At 43.7% G+C, this 22,448-nt stretch overlaps 1 protein-coding gene across 1 annotated transcript in view; it reads left to right on the top strand.

Moving 5' to 3' along the window:
* Positions 1-19,734, top strand: part of GFOD1 (glucose-fructose oxidoreductase domain containing 1) — a 67,693-nt gene extending 47,959 nt beyond the window's left edge. The window contains exon 2 of the mRNA XM_048940539.1: positions 14,375-19,734. Within this exon, the coding sequence (XP_048796496.1) occupies positions 14,375-15,294 (920 nt within the window). The 3' untranslated portion in view covers positions 15,295-19,734. The remainder of the gene's footprint in view (positions 1-14,374) is intronic.
* Positions 19,735-22,448: the final 2,714 nt, after the last annotated feature.

Genomic DNA, 22,448 nt, shown 5'->3' with positions numbered 1-22,448 from the left:
GAGGTACTGCTATTCAGAGGAACCAGTGCTGGCCTCAGAGTACCCAGCAGAGCAGGAAAACATTGCAGTCAGAAAAAGAAATGCAATTAATTAGCCTAAGCTTCTTTCCAGCATTCCAACACTGGGCCTCCTGGTCATAGTGAATTGCCCCTGTGAACAGATCAGTCAGAATTAAAATCTCGATGGGACTAATAGTGAAACTGTCAACTCTGAGACTTCTTGCTCTTCTTCTGTAGAGGCTACCACTGGAAAATGATGTGTATTTGGGGAAAATTGTGATATTAGGCTGAAATAATTTTTAGGGCTGTTTTTGCATGGGAACCTGAGCCAAACTGACAAGGTCTGTTGCTGAAAATTACAGTATTTGAAGGGATTAAGGCTTCTAACTGCATACTGGCAAAATGAAGGGATTTTTACTCACTCAAAAATGAATTGTACTTTCTGCCCTCTTTTTCCTTGAAGATCAGTGTGTTAAGCAGGCTACTGAAAGGAGATGTCAGTGCAAGTGCTTTCTAAGCTTTACTGACCCACTTTACAGGTATTTTATTCTTCATTGACTCAGGCAAATACCTGCCTTAGATGGGTACAGATCCCTGCTTCTTTCACCCACAGCAGCATGGGTCAAGTACAGGAGAGCCTTCCCCCACAGGTTTCTGCCCCTGGGCTATTGCATGAAATTCTCCTGGAGCTTCAGAGGGTTGAGGACAGAACGAATGCATCCTCACAAGGTTACATGAAGTCCTGCATCCTGGCCCACAGTTTTCCCATAGCAGGAAGCGAAGAGGAGCTGCCCATACTGACCGTCCTCTCTTGTGTGGGTATCCAGCACTAAGATGGATTTGTGAATACAAGTTAATTTTCCACATTGAGCTTGTTGAGCATCTTGGGCCCCAGGATTACAACACAGATACATCAACAGCAGACAGTAAGGATGATGATCAGATTGATGACGAAGAACACCTTAAGCTGGGCTGCCACAATTGTCTGGACCCAGCCTGCTGAACTCAGTGGGGAAGTGTTTCCAGTGTTGACTTGTTTTCAGCAGATTTACAGCAGTGGGAAAGAGTTCCCAGTCTCCACTACAAGAAGCTGTGAAAAAGCCTAGTGAAATATGGTTTCAGCTGCTACTGTAGCATAGCTGTGTCTTGTCCAGTGCACGCCTGGCCATTGTGAGCATGAATGGCATTTTCCAAGAAACCCTTTTGGGAGAATTAGCCCACAGATTGACTGCAGACAGGGCAATCTGGAGTCCAGGCAGGTTGAACCCAGTGAGTTATTGCTATCTGAGTCAGCTGGTTGAGCTGCACTCAGTCCTTGGCTCCTGTGTAAGCTCTGCAGCCCAGGGAGTAATTAGTCAAGCATCCATCTTATGGATCCTGGGTTGGAGCCAGTGAAGCGCAATGTCACTGTCTCACATATTTAGAATTGCTGATTCACTTTGATCCATCCTTGCTCCTGCTTTTCAGAATGGACCCTGTTTAATAGCACTTAGCTCCTTCTGGCAGGAATAAAATGTTAACTGAAAAAGTGCCCCTGTTCTAAGGCTACTGTCTTTTGATAGAGCAGGGGGCTTTTAACTTACTTTGGAGTTTCTTGGAGAACCTTATAACTCAAGGATGGAGTAGTTTTGGCTGGAAAGTTTCTGAAAATGCAATTAGTTTAAACCACAGGTTGCTCTAATCTGTGCATTGTTGTTTCCATTGATCTTGTTGATGGAAGAGCCTAGCTAATGGCCAGTTTGACTGCTTTAATTAATGAGATTAAAGCTGAGGTAAATTTGTCCTGAAGCTTACTAAGGCTCAGTACTTACTCCACTGAAAACTCCGCTACCAAAACACTCACTAACTTCAAGATGGAAGATGTGGACAGAAGGGATCAGACCCAATAATGGCTGCAGTAGAGCCAAGTTTGTCAGCATCATGTGAAGGAGGTGGGGTCTTCTCTGAGCACGTGTTTTGGATCGACAGTATCCCAACAGAGAGATACCATTATGGCTGGTATTCTATATTCTGATGGGCTCTAGGGGGGGTTGGCCAGTACTTATGAACTGACATTTTCCATTTCTGCTGTTCTGTGTTACATATACTCATTCCTGAGCAGAAGTGACACTGTATACCTCCACCTCCAGCACCCTTCTATCTCTGTGCGTGAAAGGAGCTCCCCCAGTGCTCTCCATTGCTTTTTCTATATGTGAATCTGTTTGTACATGCATGTAGACCAAGGTCAAAAGTGTTTGTGGGACAGTTTTCAGATGTGTCTGGTTAAGATAGCCCATCCCATTCTATATAGTCTTGCTTGTAGTCAGCACAATATTTGGGAAGGCAAGTAATGATTTTTAAATTTAACCACTCAAATCAGAAAATTAGGTCAAATGCATGCTCCATTCACCCAGCACTGCAGGGCTTACTCACATTTGCTTCAGCACAGAGGTTCTTCAAACTCCAGTGTGCAGGGAAAGAAGTAGAAATACTCCAGCTAAAAATATCAGAGAGAGATAAGGTTAGAAAAAATGCTCTGGGTCACATAGGTAGCGAGGCTGATGCTCCCTATAATCATGTAGCAAGGATTGTATTAGAAACTGCAATGCATCTCACACAGATAGGATCACTGAATGTTTACTAAATAAAACCCTGAAATACAAAGTGCAGGAGGGCACAGGGTTTGCTGTGGTGCCACATGAGATACAGACTGATATGGCATTGCAACATGTAGGGTGGTTTTTTTAAAACTCAGTTTTCCAGACACTTTCCCTATCACTTGGCTGGCGAGATGTATTTTTTCAAGGTTCTTAAAGCTTCTTGAATCCTGCAAAATATGCAAAATAATGGCTACATTAATTACCCGCAGGCATGAATCTGTTGTTTCTTTTTTGTCAGTTTCTTATTTAGTACCTGATTACGACTTGCTAGTTTTAACGGGAGTAGAAGGGGTAGGCAAGAGAAACATAAGAAAATTAACTCTAATTATCAGCCATAAATTTATCTGACTCAGTAAGCGTAAACAATTCTTTTTGGAAAGGCAAGCTGAATGAAAATGGAACTGCCTGTTTTCCTAATCCTACCAAAGCCTTTACAACAGCTGGGCATTTAGCTGTTGTCAACTAACACAGAAAGAAACATATTTAAAGAGGGATAACAATGCCTCCTGAGAGTAGTGATTGACCACAGGCTGTGATTTTATCACTATGGAAAAGGAAGGTATTACAGTATGCCGGACTGATGGCATGCATTTTGCACAAGAATGTGAATAGAGGAACTGAGAGTAATTGGAACAAGTGAAGGACCAAATACAGGGATTTTCACTGAGTTTTTTATTTGGTCTTTAAACAATTAAAATCCCAGTGAAATTAACGAGCATTTGGTCGAGCGAAGCAGAATCATTTCCCTTTGTCAGTTTATCTCAGTACATAGGGGAGCCTTTCATTTTTCTTCTTGTGCAGGGAAGTGCTCAGCAGGGATGTAGTTTGGATGGCGATTTGGATAAAAATTGAAGAGGAATTTGGGAAAGCCAGCACAGTTTGTCCCATATACATTTTCCTAAGTGCACATGAGAGCATGGAAAGCACCCGAGTAGGGCTCAGGGAATGTAATTCTCAGCATGGGACCCCTGGAGCATTTCCTTGCGGCGTGCATCCAGCTGGTTTATCAGGGTGGATCTGCACCTTTTGATTTCTCAGCAGTTAAAGTTTTTGTATATAGATGAAAATCCACCAAGTCCTTCATTTATTTCATTTTCCTATGTTGTTATTTGCATAAGAGCCTCCAGAGAAGTGATCAGGATGACACACCAGGTGGGATGGGAACCAAGCATTGCACTCACCCATGTTAGAGAAGAGCTGGAGACTTTTGCTTTGACTTGCAAACTGTGCTTGCATACATCATAATGCAAGACTTAGTTGCTTTTCTTGTTCTCAAGCACATTGCCTAGGATTTGGTAATGCTTATTCTTTATAATCCCACATCAAAGGCTGTTGTTGAAATGGACATGATTAACCATGCTGACAGACCAAAAATTAATATGTTCTTATTGGAAAACTTACATTCACAACAGGGTATTGTCCAAATACAGATGCATAATCTGTGGACGAGAGGTCATATATCTGTGCTGTGCTCATCCAGTATCAAGCTCCAGATGAACAGCAGCTGTGTCTAAGAGCTTTGGATACTGCTACAGCAGCACTTGTACCTACAGCATTATATGCACAGACACGATCTCAGTCCATAAACCTAATTACCACCTCTGTGCAAATCAAAGTTAGTACTGATATTAATAGATCATGAAAACTAATATCATCATTACGGTCTTCTCTCATCCTGATTACCATCCTGGTTCTGCTCAGATGCCACTCTATTTCCTGCAGGCATCATTATAATCTCTTGGAGCCACGAGGTGCACTTGCTCAGCTTAGCACCACACCTTGCCTCAGCCACCTACTAAGAACCCAGTATCTTTTCCAAGCAAATAAAAAACAACAAAAAAGAAAAGTTTCCAGCCTCTCTTCCCATTTCCTAGGCTGGTTTTGCAGACTGCTGATCCAGCTGAGATCGTTTCCCAGAACTGACAGCTCACAAATCTTGCTTGTTGTGATGGCTTGCAGCTGCAGAACTGTTCATGTGGCCTGTACTCCTCCTGAGCTGGGTGACACATGGGTGCCAACTGATGCAGCTGTGTGCCACTTCCATTGGCGGCAGCTCCATCTCTGCAGGGTGCTCCTATTATTGTGCCTGTCACTGCTGAAGCACGCTTGGTCTTAATCTACAGCTGTAAAGCAGCCAAGGCAGAAGCAATTGCAGTTTTCCTCTCTTTATCCAAATGTTTAGATTTTTGTCTGTGGAAAGGAGATTACAGCAGTAAAGATAAGCCTAAAACCTGGAATCACAGCGTGGTACACCAGGGCTAGAAGGCACTAAACTGTATGGTGCTGACTCCAAGCTGTGTTGCTGTCAATACACCTGAAGGACAGGATGCCATTCAGAGAGACCTAGACAGGTTCCAGAAGTGGGCCCAGGTGAACCTTGTGAGGTTCAACAAAGCCAAGTACAAGATCATGCACCTGGGTCGTGACAAATACAATCAATTCAAGCTGGAGAATGAAAGAGCACAACCCTGCTGAAAAGAATTTCAGGGTACTGGCGGATGGCAAACTGGACATGAGCCAGCAGTGTGCCCTCACAGCCTAGAAAGCCAGCCGTACCCTGGGCTGCATCAAAAGAAGTGTGGCCAGCAGGTCGAGGGAGATAATCCTGCCACTCTACTCTGTGCTGTTGAGTTCTGGGTCCAGGTGTGCAGTCCTCAGTACCAGAGAGACATGGGCCTGTTGGAGCCAAAGGAGGACCATAAAAATGGTCCAAGGAATGGAATACCTTCCCTACAAAGACAGACTGAGAGAGCTGAGGCTGTTCAGTCTGGAGAAGAGAAAGCTCTGGGGAGACCTGAGAGTGGCCTTTCAGGGGGCCTTCAAGGAGGGCTACAAGAAAGAAGGGGACAGACTCTTTAGCAGTGTCTGTTGTGATAGGACAAGGGGAAATTGTTTCAAACTGAAAGAGATGGGATTTAGACTGGATATAAGGAAGTTTTTGTACATTACAGTGATGAGGCAGTGGCACAGGTTGCCCAGAGAGGTGGTGGAAGCTCCATCCTTGAAGACTTTCAAGGTGAGGCTGGAGGGGGCTCAGGGCAACCTTATGAAACTGTAGGTGTCCGTGTTCATTGCAGGGAAGTTGGACTAGGTGACCTTTAGGGATCTCTTCCAACTCAGACCATTCTGTGATTCTAAGATAGATGAGCTGAGCCCCTCGTTGGATGGTATGGCGTACACTGTTTGGGCATGTGTTTACTGTATTTAGTCCTAGATATTTGTGATGTGCATCTCATTCCACTGACCATGAAATATGACAGTACAAGTGTTTATTTACATCATAATATTTTGATGCAGAGGAAGAGATTCAGGGTTTGCAAAATCTGTAGAAGCAATTGGTTTCCTATGGCCAAATGAGCTGTTGCTAGTTAGCAGCGAGGTGTATTGCCCTCTGTGTGCCTCCCCAGTCTGTTTCAGTTGCAAAGGGAAATCTGTTCCTTACGTCGCTGTTATTTTACCTCACACTTGGAGCAGACAAGGAATACACACACATGCCCTATTAGAATGAATTAGTTTGTGAGCTATGACTCAGTATGCTATAGCAACTTGATTTTTGTGCAGCAGCTATATATATCTGTGATTATCAGAGATTGTCTTAGCCAGTGTTAGAGCTGTGACTAATGCCAATCTTTTAGGCAGGCATTCATCACCCAGATTTATCTCCTTGTCAAAAGTTTTGTTAAATAAGGTTTCCTCGAAGAAACATTGTCTTGCCATCAATTTTCCCCTGCCAGATCCATTAATTGAGATAAATGCTTTTTTTTCTGAGCCATTTAAGGAACTGAATGACAGATCATGTGCTGAATATGAAAATACAACCATTGTTGTTATTGTCACTCGAAGTTTTACTGTATCACAATATTGACAGCAGCAGCCTCTAGTAAGAGCAGAGACACATGTATGTGCTAAGAAGAAATCAGTGTCTTGTGTGAAAATGCGCTTGAATCACCTCACACTAAGCTTGCCTGTTGTCCTGAGGTCACCCAGAATGTGCTCCAAGAGCAGATCAGCAGTCCAGTAGTTTCTTCACTGCTCCTGCTAGAAATGTACATACCCATATTTATTCAGACAGTTTTTCTGAGAGATTCCGAAGCTTTTTGTTGCTTTGCAGTATGTGATTCATCTCCAAATTTGGTACATCAGAAAAGAATATCAGCCCATTGCATAGCCTGCCCCGGTACTACGTTCCTCTAGCGATGTAGAGTTGGACAGTAGCTTAAGTGCAGTGTCTGATGCACGGATTCAGATGTGAATGATTCAAATTGTTTATTACAAGTTCTCACATCACTTATATACCTTCACAAGTTTTCTTTTTCTAGCTTTCCCATCCACCCCTACAACTTTCCCATCCACCTTTACATGTCAACAGAGCATTCCACAAAACACTCTTCAACTGTTCATGCAGGCACTTATCCAATCAGAGCCCTGAGATGTTCTTTCTTCTTCTAGAGGTGTCCTTGGTTCTCATGCTGTTTATCTTGCTCCTCAGCTTCTGCTCTGAGCAGTTTTTCTTGTATTCCCATACTTAAGTAGCACTCACATCACTTTTTTTAAAGTTGATAGCTTTAATCATTATTACTTCCTCCTGCCCAGGAGGATACAGTCTCTTTCCTCCTCTTTCACTGTTAGTTTTTCTGCAGGAAAGATGCTAGCAGGGCTCACACCAGCATTGCACTGAAGGAGACCCTTTGAGGATGTGCTTCTGAGGCCCGGGGATGTTGCCAATGCCACTTGGGTATGCTGTGTTTCTCTAAGCTGGTGGCTGCAAACTCCCATCCCCTTCCATGTCCTTCTTTCCTCCAGGTAGCATTCTTCCTTTTGTTCCCTGTCCTCTTCTCCCTTCCCTCGGCCACATTCTCCATTTTCCTTTGCTGCATCCCACTTAGGACTACAGAATCTGCCCAGAGGAGCAAAGTGTCCCTGTGGTCATCCCCTGCAGCTTAATGCAGAAGGAGCAGTGACACCAGGCAGTTTGTGGAGTTAAGATGAAGAAAGATGAGTGCTCAGCAAGAAGCATTGCAGCAGATGAAGAGCAGATCAGAAAATGGTGGTTGGCCAGTGCTAATGGTTTATGGCTTGTGATGCTTGTAGCATGCTAAATTCTAACTCTGAGAGACTGAAGAGCCAGCCCAACTATCAGAACTCACCTTTAATTGAGCACTGTTAAGAGCCATGGCTCCAAAATTCTGTATTAGCACTGAGTTTTTGAGAGGCAGTCTGAACATCATGTGTCTCTATGGTACACCTGAGCTGGAAATGCAGAGCAGTGCTGAACTGGTTTGTTCCAGCTTCAGATGAAAGGGAGCATGGCTCTGGGGTTATGTTAAAGAGGGATGTGAAACAGAAAAAACAGCATCATCTGTTCTCAGTTCTGAGGGCTGTCCCCTGCAGGCAGCAGCTCAGGGCACTTACAGCTCAGATCACTACCCCTGTCTTTGGGGTTTCATAAACATGATGAATTTGGGAAGGAAAGAACTTTCTGATTACCAACCCTTGGTTTTATTTAGGGTTGTCTCTTAGGCAAGAGTCAGTGTAGATAGCTGAGAACGCTTTTGAGGTCCTGGCTAAATGACAGCGTTCCAGTGCTATGTTTGCAGATCTGAAAGGAAAGGATAGAAGGCAATGGTTCATACAGGTGTGAGGATTTCTGAAGTCAGTACCCTCAATCAATTCTGTATGTTTTTGCATGTAGGTATATACCAGAATTCATTTAAATTTTTATGCAATATCAAAATGGAAAGGCTTTTTTTTGAATACCTAAGGGGGCTGCATCATCACAGTACCCTGGCTTGATTAATATTGCAAACAGATCTCTGTGTAGTGTGGGAATATGCAAAACACACAGCTCTGCTGATGCTTGGCTTATATCAAACATCAATTTAACTGCAGGGAACTGTGCACCGGCTCCTGGCGCCTCACATGATTTCTGAGATGGCTTCTGTGCAAAACCACAGAGCTGGCAATATGTGCATGTTTGTGCACAAGAGGAAATTGCTGCAAGTAAACTACCTGAATGAGAAGTAGTGACTTCTGATATGTCATTTTGTTTTGATTCTGTTTTGACTATGATTTTTTATATTTCAGACCAGACCAGACCAGGTGAGGTCTGGCCAATATCTGGTCTGGTTGAAATGGCCAAAAACATCAGTTTGCAGCAAAGTAGAGCTTTTAAACTAAATTTGCTGCTTTTTTGTTGTTGTTAAGGTGGGCACGTTTAGGAAAGCAGCTGTATATCCTGTATATATGTATATATATATATATATGTACAGCTGTATATCACTGTATATCAGTGTTATAATGCTGGAAGAATGTAAATGAGATAGATACTCCTCGCTCATATGTTAGATGATACTGCTGTGTATCTTCAAACCATGTCAAAGTGCATGGGGAATGAAACCATCATCTGATTGCAACTATTTTAATATGTATACTAATAACATAGCACATGTCACTGCAACATGTGTTACGAGCCAAGAACAGAGCTGAGTGCCAAAGATGATTTTCTCTGATTCTGCATGGGATCCAAAGGCAACAACCGTAATGGTCAAGGTCTGAGCAGAAACTTTTGTCCTTTTGTCTGCATTTATTTATTGGAGTCATATTAATAGTTTCTAATAACAATAATGTGGATTGCCACCATTTGGAATGCAATTTTGAGTTAGCTTCTTAAAAAAACAAACAAAAACTCAACAGTTTTAAAGCAGATGCTATCCTCTGATATAAACGTTGAAAATCATCAGTTTGAAATAAGCTGGTAAGCGTGCTCTTCCACAACTCCTGTATTTCAGAACTGTTCCTTGAGTGTTAGCAGCTCCCCATAACGTTTAGAAGTGTGTTTTTCTGCTGACCAACTCAGCTTAGGCCACCAAAGCCTTGCTTTCCCTTTCAGCCCTATCCAATAGGTAGTGACTGCTAACTAACGAACCTTTCGTCAGTGTCAGTGAGGGTTTTGGTTATGTGCCCAGACACCAAAGAAAGCTCTTTTTTATTTTCTTGTGAATAGGAGGAGAAAATACTGCACTGAGGCATCGTGTCCTGAGTTGAACAGATACAGAAGTAGTCCTGCCACAGTTCAGTGGTGGATACTCTTGTTTAATTATTATTTTACTGTGAAAATGTGTTTGTCCGTATTTAAAGCAATTGGAGCAGAGGGGAACAAGCTGACATGGCATCGTCCAGAGCTGGTGAAGGCTGTGCCTATTACAGTTCCTGAGGCCTGGCCCAGGAAGCTGCTGTGGGTTGTGCAGCTCGGGGGCATTGCAGGAACACTTTGGCTACTGATAACTGAGGAGTTAGGGCCTTTTGTAAATGAAGAACTGCAGACCTCAGCTATTTCAAAATCTGGAATTCTTACTAATTCTTACTCCTTATTATTATTACTCTACACAGAAAAAAAAAATGCTGCTGACCTGGACTGTATCTGTTTTTCTTGTAGATACAGTCTCTCTGCCTGGTGACAGCAACAGGACCCCAGGGAACGGCATGGGGCTGCAGCAGGGGAGGGTCAGATTGAAGGGTAGGGAAAGGTTCTTCACCAGTGATCTGGCCCTGGAACAGGCTGCCCAGGGCAGTGGTCAGGGCTGCAAACTGCTGGAGTTGAGGGAGTGTTTGGACACTGCTCTCAGACATCAGGTTTGAATTTTGGGTGATCCTGTGTGGAGCCAGGGGTTGGACTGGACGATCTTTGTGGCTCCCTCCCAGTTCAGGATGTTCTATGATTCTGGGATTCTGCTGTCAGCTGTGGGCTGTTTGGCTTTCAGAATCACCTCCGTATCACCAAGACTTTCTAAAGCAAAGGCTGAAGTTTGCCAATATCACATGACATCCAGACAAAACTTACTGTGAGGTGACTGAGAAACCGTTAGTAAACATATTGGTAAAATTTGACTTTTCTGCATAAGGTGCTTGAGAAATCTACACTCAAAAGAATGATAGCATAAACAATTTTCTTCTGTTTCCTCAGCTGTTTCTAGAGATCTGTTTGGACGCACACTCCTTCAGAGATCTCTTAAATAACCTTCTTAAAATAAGCACAGATTGGTATCTTAAGTTTTTGAGGTTTTACTTGGAAGATTCAGAACAGTCCCAGGAGGGCCGTTCAGCCCTTATCTTTCCTTGTAAAACGCTGAGAATATGCTAATGTTAGTAGTAGTTTCATAATGTTCATTTGAAAGAGGAACCAAGCAGTCATCAGATGTTGTCATCTTCTGCTCTTGAGCAAAGAAACCTGTAAGTCAAATTCTCTTGTGTCACTTTGTTTACACTCACATCCTTACATGGTTTTGAGGACAGTGGAAGCACATTATACCTCAGTCATTGGCCTGGGGATCTGGTCTGTCTAATGGATGGACTCCTTCCATCTCCACCACTGTTATTTCCTGCTGGTGGGGCTTGGGGGAACAGAACTATTGGGTTTAACCTATTTCCCACCTCATGGCCCCTCCACTGTGGGCACACTGACTCCTTGTCAGCATAGGACAGTGACTACTCGTGCAGAATCTTCGCAGTTCTGGCCACCTGTGCCTGGAGTACCGTGGGATGGAGTGGGCCTAAGGCATGTAGCTAGTGGTGTACATGGTGTGATTTTCAAGGATGTGTGAAATGACAAACCACGTTTGCAGAGCCTACGCATGGAGAATGGGAGTGGATATTGTGTATAGGTCAGTTCCCCAAGAGTGCTCCTTTGGAGTCTGCAGGCTGTCAGCGTTGAGAAGGATGGTCTTCCTTCCACACTGCCCTCTGTGTGCATGTTGCTGCTTTAGAGAATGGCTGAAAGGGAAAGTGCCCTTTTTCCTTCTCCTTTGTAAGGGAAACAAAGGGAGAAGAGCAGAAAATGAGAGTGTTTTGATCCTCCAGCTTCTTATTCTAGCTGCATAAACACACCAGAGTATTCCTGGAAATTGAATTAAGCAAACCTTTTATGTTCTCTCCCTGTTTCCAGATAGCTAAGGTGGCTGCTTGCAGATTTGCAGCTAGAGAGAAGACAAAGACACACAGTGTGCACAGGCTCAAGTGCTGAGTGGTGTCATGCTGGAAGAGCATGGGCGAGCCTTAATGGAGTACAAAAGCTTTCTGAGCGCCAACCAGAAATCTGCTTAAATCCCTGACAGGGATGAGAGCACAGCATGTATTATCAGCATATGCACAGGCTCTAGGAACATTTGCATTTTGGATTTGCTGTAATTAAAAGGCTTCAAGCTTTCCAAAAAGGTTGAAATGGTAGAAGGAGTGAATGTAAGAGTCCACATTTTTCCTGTCTCCATACAAATATTTAGGGCTCTTCCCTTTTTGTTACATGTGTGCCTTACTTATGATCTAAATACCAATTTTTCATCAATATAAGGAATGTGAAAACTCTTAAATTTTACTTTATTTATTACCATCTCTTGGTACGTAGATAAGGACAGCCCTGTTTCCTGTCCCCATCCAGTCATGACTGAGCCCCCACTGAGCCTGGCCATTGAGCACACGGCTAGAAGTTTGTCTCCAGGCTCCAGTGCCTAATGAAAGCAAACCCTTTTCCTCACACGCACGTGTAGAGCTGCACAAACCCCGGATGAGATGAGACAGACACCTGAGAGGCAGGAAGACACAGGCTGAACTGGAGCAGAAAGTCACACGTGTCAAATAGTGGTGAAGAGGTCAGATCGTGAGGTAGTATCAATGGGTTCTTTGGGGAGAAATGGCTTTTTCGGGAAGATTCCACTGTAGGCAAGTTTTGACTGGCTTCCCTTATTTTGTAATCAGTTTGCCAGGCTACGATCTCTCCGCAAAGAGTCTGTGACTCAGAGTGGGCTGTTACATTAGTTATCAGTATTGTGGCACAGCTGGGTCTACTAGTTAGAGGAATAAAGGGCAGGTGGATGAATGCAGAAACACATGCAGAAAAATATCATTCAGAAGCAGGAAAAGGAATGCTATGAAGTTGAAAATGGCAACTAATTCACCAGTAGTAGTCTGTAAAGATGAGAAGAAAGGTGAGAAAGGAAATCTGTGGCCATTGAATAGAGGATTCCTAGCTAGCATGAGAGGAAAACGAGTCCCTCTGTGCTTACCTGGCTGTGTAGTAGGTAAATAGGTCAAGTTGAAGGAATCTTTCCCTTTTTGGGTGTTACTAGACGCGACTGCCACCTCAGTGGTGACAGCCCTCCCTCCAGTTTCAGCTACTCAAATAGCAGCTGACAAAGACTGGGAATAGGCAGCGTGGATAAACTGGTTATTGCATGTTTGGACTGTGACCCCCTTCTTCTTGCAGTCAGACTGTTAAATATTCATGTAAGCGGGCTCGGGCAGATCCTTGCCATCTGTCTGTATTTATATGACTTCATCCAAACAGCTCCAAAACATGTGAAATTTTATCCTCACAACATCTCTTTAAAGAAAAAGGAATTCTTCTCCTGTCTTAAGGGAAAAGGAATCAAAGCACAAAGAGATGGAATGATTTACTGGATTTATTCATCTGGATTCCAGCAGACAGGATCCAAACTCAGCTCTTCTAAATGCCAGACCCAGCTATAGCCCTGGGTTCCCAAGACAAAGTTCATATTTAGTGCTATAGGGTGTTTTTATGTATAGCTCACCTAATACTGCTCATTAAACATAAAAAATATCCAAGTTTGTGACTATAAAGGAGACTTGAGCCCTAATGAATTTTCTTTTTCTTTTATCCCATGTCAAAAGCTTAGGTGCAGGCCTTATGTAAACGTACTACTCCTTTCTGCTGTGACATATGCCTCCAGTCATCTCATGCTGAACGTGGGAAGGTGGGAAGTAATCTACCCATGGTCACACTTCACGTTGCTCTCTGCAGATGAGTTTCTGCTGTGGGCTTCTGCCTGTTACTTTGTTCATCTGTCCCTATTTGTGTGTATGGATACTGAGTGAAAGTATTTGACAAGGGAAAATCAATATGAAAACCATTATTTAGGCATCTCAGGTACGCTGCGTTCAGCTGCGTACCTTGATGGCCAGATAAAACAGGATCATTGTGCAAGCTTCAGTAAGCTGTGCACATATGGGCAATTCTGGGAGGGAACAGATTGTCACAGTTACGTTTGACCTGTTTTAGAGCAATTGTGACTCTCCCTTGGCACTGTGGTTGTGTTGTTGACATCTCTCAAGAGCTCCTTCAAAAAAATGCCTCCCTTTTTCAGAATAGCGTGGTGTTCTGTGAGAAGCAACTCTTGCATTCTAAATTATGCAACAAGCCCAGTACTTTCCGTGTCTCTGGTGAAGGCACCTTGAACAGTCAGAATGGGAAGGATGAAGGAACAAGGCCATTGAGAAGACAAGCCCAGGCCTGTGAGTGCACCTGCTTCAAGGCTGTGTGGACCTCAGGCTGTGTGACTCATGCGCTGTGGGGATTTGAATCTGAAGCTCAGCTTCAGCTACTGAAGGCCCACACACAGGCAGGGCATCACAGAAGAGATGCGAGTGAGATGGCAGAGCTGCAGGTAGCAAATGTGGGGTAGTAGTCCACTTTACCTTAGCTTACTTATCCATCCAGGTATATCTATCACTACTGTACCACAGGGACATGATTGCATTTTTAGAACAAACAGGGTACATTTTCATGGCGGTGCTTAAGAATTAAATGAATGCCAGAGGGGATCTTTGTGCCTTTAACACAATATCAAAATATTTTCTTTCAGGGGTCTTTCTCCATGGTTTAATTTGAGGCAATGAGTTTACTCATCAGTATATTTTTGTTGATTTTTTTTGGTGAATGTTTTTCAGGCATTGGAAAAAATGTCATCTGTGACCGAACAGCGACTCCGCTGGACGCCTTCAGGATGATGACTGCGGCTCATTATTACCCAAAACTCATGAGCATCATGGGGAACGTACTGCGCTTCCTGCCCGCCTTTGTGAAGATGAAGCAGCTGATCCAGGAGGGCTACGTGGGGGAGCTGCTGGTGTGCGAGGTGCAGGTTCACAGCGGAAGCCTGCTGGGGAAGAAGTACAACTGGAGCTGTGACGACCTGATGGGGGGCGGAGGTTTGCACTCGGTTGGCACCTACATCATTGATCTGCTGACGTTCCTCACCAGCCAGAAGGCTGTGAAGGTGCACGGCTTGCTCAAGACCTTCGTGAAGCAGACGGACCACATCAAGGGGATACGGCAGATCACCAGTGATGACTTCTGTACGTTTCAGATGGTTCTGGAAGGCGGCGTGTGCTGCACGGTGACGCTCAACTTCAACGTCCCAGGGGAGTTCAAACAAGACATTATCGTGGTGGGCTCGGCGGGACGGCTGATCGTCATCGGCACCGATCTCTACGGGCAGAGCAACAACTCTCCTCAGCGGGAGCTCCTGCTGAAGGACTCCACACCGGTCAGCAACTCCTTGCTTCCGGAGAAGGCCTTCAGTGACATCCCTTCCCCGTACCTCCGAGGCACCATTAAGATGGTCCAAGCTGTCCGGCAGGCCTTTGAGGACCAGGACGACAGGAGGACCTGGGACGGGAGGCCTCTCACGATGGCTGCCACTTTTGACGACTGTCTGTATGCCCTGTGTGTGGTGGACACCATTAAAAAGTCAAACCAGCTGGGGGAGTGGCAGAACATTTCCATCATGACTGAGGAGCCAGAACTGAGCCCAGCGTACTTAATCAGTGAAGCCATGCGGAAGAGCAGGATGTCTCTGTACTGCTAGCTCCACTCAGCTTCTAGGAGAGAATAGGATCCAGACAGCTCTTAAAGGAAATGGTAATTCGGCCCTTTTGAAGGGCTTGAACATCTTGCAAACAGCTGTGGGGATGGGGGAGAAGGAAATGTGGTGTTTGGATCAACTAAATCTGTTGGTGGCTAAATACCAAAGTGGAAAGGTCCTTAGAAATGCCCAAAATGGATAGGAAAGTTGAGAGCTGACTTACCTGTTTTAGTAACAGTATTATCTGGATGATTGGAAATATGTATCATGGACTCGTCTCCTGCTTGCAGGTGCTTTAGATTATCCAATTGTGTTTACTGTGAAAGGTTGGGAAGATCCTTTTAGATTTTCCTTACCTACCAGAGGGCTGTGAAGGTACTGTCATGTCATCAATTTTTCTGTAGTGTCTGACATGAATGGTTCCTACCATGACAGCTGACACCACCATGCTGTACTACTACACCTCCAACCAACACACAGAACAGTGGGACTTCGTGTGAGTGTTGCGTGACGCAGAAAATTTTGGCAGCTCACTTTTCATACAGCTTTTCAGGAGCTTCTATGTGTTGGTTTGGTTAATTGTTTGTCGTTTTCTTTTAAAGCACAATTATGTAGGAAGATGTGTAGCTTTTACAAAAAAAAGTAGCCCTCAACTGCAGTGCATATGCCCCATTTATTGTGGGAGGGAGGGTCTTCTGTGAGCTCATGGTAAGCTTCAGTGTTTACTGTACAGATTTGCTGATTGAAATGGGTTGTGAAAAACCTTGATGAATGGCAGGTGGCATGAAAAAGTGCTGGTGGGTTTTATTACACAGCTGAACACGAGCTAGCCTCACAAAGGTTTGCACACAATCTCCTGTGTGTGAGACTCACTTTTGAGTGAATTCATCTCGCATTTTGGTTTTAGGTAGATAACAAAGTGGTAGAATCTAACCCTCTAACCCTCAAACCCTGAGATGCTTAGACAGTTCTTCTAAACTTTTGTGGAGTCACACTTGAGACATCCACACCAACAATTAATTCCATGTAGCTCAACCCCAAAGCTTTCATCTCCACCAAATGGTGCTTGTGACTGAAAAATAGAAAGGGATGAGAAAATTTCCTGTCATTTCCAGGGAAAAAATTACTGTCACCTATCAGAGGTGGGAAGAGGAATCTCACCTCTTTACCTGCTTCAAGTGGCTAGCTGCTGGTACTGTAGTGATCGTTCCCTGTCATCAGTGCAGGGGTGGACAAACCTTCTTGATAAGTTTGTACTGTCTTTTTTAATAGTGTAGTTTGCAGTCTTGAAAGAATATATTCTTTCAGTTCTTAAAAAAATATAGTGAAAGGCACATGTATTATCCCAGTAAATGGGCATGCTGTTTTTCTGCATCAAGCTGCTCCTGCGCTTATGTGTTTACAGCACTAGGTTTTCAGATAGGAGAAAAAAAAAAGTAGAAAACAAGCATATAGCACTAAATTATATTAAACTTGATAAAAACTGTTTCAGGATTCTTTTATCTTCATTTTGACTAGGGGAAAGAGGAAGACATTTGGACAAACAGTAAGTAAGAAAATAGGACCCTCTTTTAGATTAGTGTTGCCATTTGGGGTTAGAAAGAGTGCAATCAGAATAATTCAGGTTTTTTTAAAAAGCACTTACAGTTTTGCTACTTTTGGGAGCACTAAGGGCTTCTGAAGAGCTCCTTCAAATGAGTCCATCTGATTGCTGTATGCTCCCGCCTGTCCTGTTCCCAGTTTTAGTGCTGAATAATTTTGAATAGGAGAGCATCATTGATGTGATTCATCTCATCTGACACAAAAGCCAGCTAAAAGTCAGCTATGTTGTCTCCATCAGCTCTGCAAGGACATGGTTGTCAGTACAGAGAGAACTCTCTGTGGGGTGATGCAGTTCCTCCTCAGATTAACATAGAAGCAGTGCGTACTGGAAACTCCAGTCCTCCTCCTTTGTCTGTGCAGAAAATCCTGACTTCTACATTTTTAGGTCACTAATATTAGGAAACTTGAATCCCACCCCAAAATTACTAGTGCATGCTTCATTTTTAAAGGGTATGCATGTGTGACCTTTCATGAGGTATTCCCCTAAGTGTCAGAGCGTGACTGATGATGGAGTAATGTAATACCACAAAACTGCAGCCAAGCAGAGAACTGTTCCTGTCTTATTGTTCTGCCAGCTTTAGAGATTGTGTTTGGGGCGGTCAGTTTTTGCAGAGGCCTCAGGCAAGCTTTCATCGTTCCTTCTTGGAAGAAGCTTTTGACAAATCTGAATGTTTTTCCTACAGTGACCTATCTTAGAATTTCTGTAGTAGTGTCCTTGCCAACAGGAATTTCCTATTGGAATTGTCGTGGTATACCATGATGTACAGTTACAGCCCTTTAAAATGCACAGGAAAGTACAGAAGACCAAATTTGATCAAGAAATCATCCCTCTCCTCTGAAAAATTGAATTAGCCTAAAAGGGATCAAGAGAGATTTTTAATATAATAAGGCAGAAGCCCTTTATTGAAAATACTGGCAAGTTCAAGTCATGAATGTAAGCACAGTAGATAAGTAACCGTGTCTAGTTACATATCATCCAAAACTGGAACTAAACATGGACCAAAATGTTTGTGAATCTTATTTCTTAGTGGTTTGTGCTGGAATTGCTGCTCATGTCTTTGCACCTTGTTTTGGTTCATGAGTGTGGACAGCTTTTCCTATCTGCATTTTACTTTTTTCATGTGTCGTTCTGGGTTTTATGATTCCAGTTGGAAGAAGATACCCTGGAATCCTAGACAACCCTCCCTGCAGTGAGCTGTCAGCAGGTGAAACACAAGGAACAGGGACAGGTCCTGACCTTAACCGTTCTATCTTGGATCCGGAGGTTTCAGTGTCAGTCATCATCCACGCTCTGTGCAGACTTAGCAATGCAGAACTTGCTGCTTAGCAGAAATAGAATGTAATGCTTTGGTTACAGAGCCACCTGACACTTGTGTTAGTCCTGTATTGTTGGATCCTGTACAGCTCACTGTGTGACCACAGCTCCTAGAGAGGCAGCCAGGGTGAGCAGGGGCAGGGGCAGAGGGGGCATCCTTTTCTGACAGCAGCACAGATCTTAGGCTCGATTGGGGTGAACTGTTATCTAACTGGGACGACAGCAGTGACTGCATACGTTCAGGATTGTATTACAGTTTTTCCATTCTCTAGGAGGCGAAGATGCTGTAGTTCCAAATGTAAAGATACTTAACTTCCACCTGGCTTAGAGGAGCCAGGAATCTGTTTATTTATAGAATATGGACTACAATTCTAAAAATAAATGTTACTTTACAGTCTGGGATCTTCCTTGGCAGTATGAAGCCCTCTGCTCTCTTGGTACAGCTGAAAAGTACATTGGGTTGCCCTAAGTAGCCTCTGTAGTTCCTGCTGGCTTTGAGAATTTGGGCAGCAGTTAGAAGAGATGTACTTGACTGAACTCAAAGGCGGTACCACACCAGGGAACATACATTTGGAATTGCACTTTTAATGCTGTTCTTTAATGCTGTGCCACAGTGTGTGAGACGAACGCTGCTAGAATTGGTGCAGGCCTAATGGCCAAACTGAGGCTGCTGCTGGAATTTACAGTGGCCCCCAAATGGGCTGATTCATACGCTAGATGACAAATGTTAATTCCTTTTTCCCAGAGCTGTTGTTGAGAGGCTCTTTCCGTTGCCATCTACCTGTGCACATAGGATACTGAACATGATGGTCTGTTGCCAAAGACGAAAAGAGCCAAAGGGGGGCATCCAGGGTGAAGTGCTCTTACGCTTTGTAGGAGCCTCTTCCAGTGCTGGGATGGTCAGCTGAAAGATGATGCTTTGTTTTCAATGGGAATCAGATTGGGCTCCACACCAGGGGTAGTAGAGTAACCCTTCCCCGTGTCCCTGTGCTCCTGCTAGATGCGTGCACAGCCTCAGCGCTGACCTCAGTGAAGTCCTGCATGGAGATGTAAGACCTCTGCAAGAGCTTTGGGTTTTCCTATATCTAATACTGTGCATGTGTTAAATTAGTAGTACTTTAGCTGTGTAGATAAAAAATACTGAGTAGAGATGGTATGTCCTTACCCATGCAGCCAACAAGGCAGAGAATCAGGGCTTGCATAGACAAGTTTAGGCTCAGGATGGACTTTTGCAGAGTTCATCGTTAGCATTGGCTGAAAGCATGAGAAATTCCTGCCCAGCCAGCACGGGGCAATCAGAGGCACTCTCCACTTTGTACTTCGTGTTTCCTTCTTTTCAGTAGCTTTTGAATCACGATGAGCAGCTGTCCTGGGAGTTCAGCCGTTCAAAGAAGAAGGCTTTCCTGCTGTGTGCAATCACAGCACAAAGACAATTCAGTTTCTGTTACCTTGTTTATTTCTGTGTGCATACAAAAGTGGAAAAGACCCAGACAAATTAAAATGATTCTCTACCCCCCCCCCCCCCCAAAAAAAAAGCTGATTTTATTTCATGGGTAAAGATAAATGTAGTAGCTTGATGGTGTCCTTGCAGAGATTCAGAAATTACTGATGGCAATTTTTTGTTTTTGGGAATGTTTAAATTTGACTTTGTTCTCTTTCCTTCAGTATAAAGTATCACAAATTGCGAAGTCTCTTCACTGTTCAGTTGTGTATTTGCAAAGGTCTGAGTGCACCCAGCAGATGTTTGGCTTTGTGCAGATACTTCACACGTTGGCTTGGTGGTCCAGTGGCCCAGTGATGTAGCCTTAAGTACATAGGAAACACTGGGCTGTTTGACCCCTGCAGCCCTCTCTGGGTATTTAGGACTGGTTGTGAAATGGCAGGACTGTTCAGGAGAGCAACTTCTTGTTCCTGAAGTTGTTACTTGTGGGGAGCAAAGCTTGTAAGTTTTAGAGATGACGTGTGACTGAATAATCATTGGCAGTTGTATCTGCTTTAAAATTTCCACTCTCTTGAGCTGCTGGATGGAGTATGTCCAGTACAAACAACTTCCCCTTCACAATAACTGCCCACTCCCATTTGCTCCTGAAAAGAAGAAATTTTCAGTAGACAGGACTATACATAATCTGCGTTCATGAACCAGTGTCATAACCTCAGGACTTAACTGAGTGTATGAAGCCAGAGCCCAGGCAACTAATGGCTTTTTCAAAGCTGCCAAATCAAAGCAGTGGGGTTGGAGAGTGATGGGTATCAGCGTGGGTCAAACTGAAATAGCTTTTATTCATCATTTTCTGTGAAATGAACAAACAAAATAGCTGTGGTCAATCCAAAACTGAACACAACACATGCAGAAGGTCATTTTTTTCTCCTTTTTTTTAATTTTGCTTTTGGGATTAAGTTCCATTTCTAAAGAGTGCTGTTCTGAAATGAAGTTTTTAAAAAATCCCTTCTATTACGTTTTGGCATTTGTGAAGTTAACAGTTTGGAGTTGTGCTTTTTTCTTGTTTTAGGTTCACGCTTTAAAAAGCCCCCATGCCTGTTTGGTGGATACCACTGCCTTTGGGCAGGTCCAGCTCTGAACTGCACCCTTGCAGTGTCATGCAGTGACCCCCTTCCAGCATTTGGATTTGGCCACGTGGGTTTCATTTGTATCTTCTTGTGGCAAAGGGAAAATCGGTTCATTGCACGGTGTTGGCTGTAGATAATCAAAATACTGTTTGCAGCAGTGCCAGCCATCGTCTCTAAAAGCACTTAAATCTACTGACGTGTTTACTGTGGTTACTTATGACCTTGCAGCCATCCATTACTCTCTTTTCTTTTTACACCATCCGTCAGACTCGCTTACCTCCCCTTCTTTCATTCCGTTGCGAGTCAAGAGGCGGGTCTCCCCATTTCCCCCTGAGTTTGCTCCCAATCTGTGTTACACGTGGCATACAGGGTGGCTAATGTATGACTTGAAGTAACTTTGGAGACAAATCCATTAAAGAAGGTGTTAACAACACAACCACTCAAATACATGGCATACCTGATGCCCCCGCTAAGGCAGGAATCCAAGCTCCCTGCTGTGCCGTGCTTCACAAATGACACTCACTGTTTCTCTCTGTACTGGTTTTATTTGATTTTGAAAATGAGAATATGTTCAGTTTGTTGCTGTGTCAATATTAAGTATATATTTATTGTTTTTCAGACATACATACATATATATAAATGCTATATATATATATAAAATGTCAACGCATGGACATATGTACAGTAGATATTTTAAAGAGCTATTTATCAAGAAAAGTAAGTGTTATAAGTAAACAGAGTTTATATTTTATATATTATGTAGATAGCAAAAAAAAAAAAAAAAGCAACAAAAAAAGTGTTTAAATTATAGTAGGACTTTTTGGGGTGGGGGGTGGGGATGGAGGGACGGTGAGGGCCGGTTCCAGCATTTAAAACAGCCAAACTACTTTGTACGGAAGCTGCCTGCTGTGCCTCTCGGCTGCAATATCTGTTTGTTTCTTCTTCTGGAAGATGATGTGCATTGTTACTTTTACATTGCTTGGGGAATGTAGTTAGTTTATTCTCGGCCAACTGGTATGTGCTGCTTAAATCATGGTTTCCTGTTGTTCTGCATATTTGCATCGATGGAATAAAAGGATCTTAACTGGCAAATAAAGACATAAAAGGATGTTGATCCCAGCTGTCTGTCATTTTTTCCCACATACTCAGGGAGTGGGGTAATTGCCCTCACCTTTGCCTGTGTTTCCTGGTCAGCCTGTAAGTTCAACATGTGTGAGTGAAACACCCAGGCATTGTGCTTGGGGTGGGGATTCTGGTGGAAGAAGAGAGGGAAGGAAGATTTAGCACTGCCTGTCTGAGGTTTTAGTGCTGCTGCCAGGCCTGAGCTAATGCCTGCCAAGCCATGTGTCCCAGGGTGACAGCTGGTTTTATTGCCAAAGGGTGCCACCAAAAGCAGCATGGCTGGCAGCAGAGAAAATGAGGACATAGGATGCCTGTCCTGGACACAGCCTGGAGACCCTTCAGGCTCACCTCCCACTTCCCCATGGCTGTCCTGGGATGCCTTTCCTTCCTCATCCTCATCCTCAGCTCCTTCCAGTGACCTACATCTGCCCAGCCTTCATCTCATCCCTTGTAACGCCTTTGTTACACCTCACCAAGTGCAAAACAGGAGATAGGACAAGGGGGAATGGTTTTCAACTGAGACAGGGGAGGTTTAGGTTGGATATTAGGA

The sequence above is a fragment of the Lagopus muta genome, chromosome 3, assembly GCF_023343835.1.
Source record: "Lagopus muta isolate bLagMut1 chromosome 3, bLagMut1 primary, whole genome shotgun sequence".
NCBI classification, from domain to species: domain Eukaryota; kingdom Metazoa; phylum Chordata; class Aves; order Galliformes; family Phasianidae; genus Lagopus; species Lagopus muta.
This window is presented reverse-complemented; position numbering and strand designations above follow the sequence as displayed.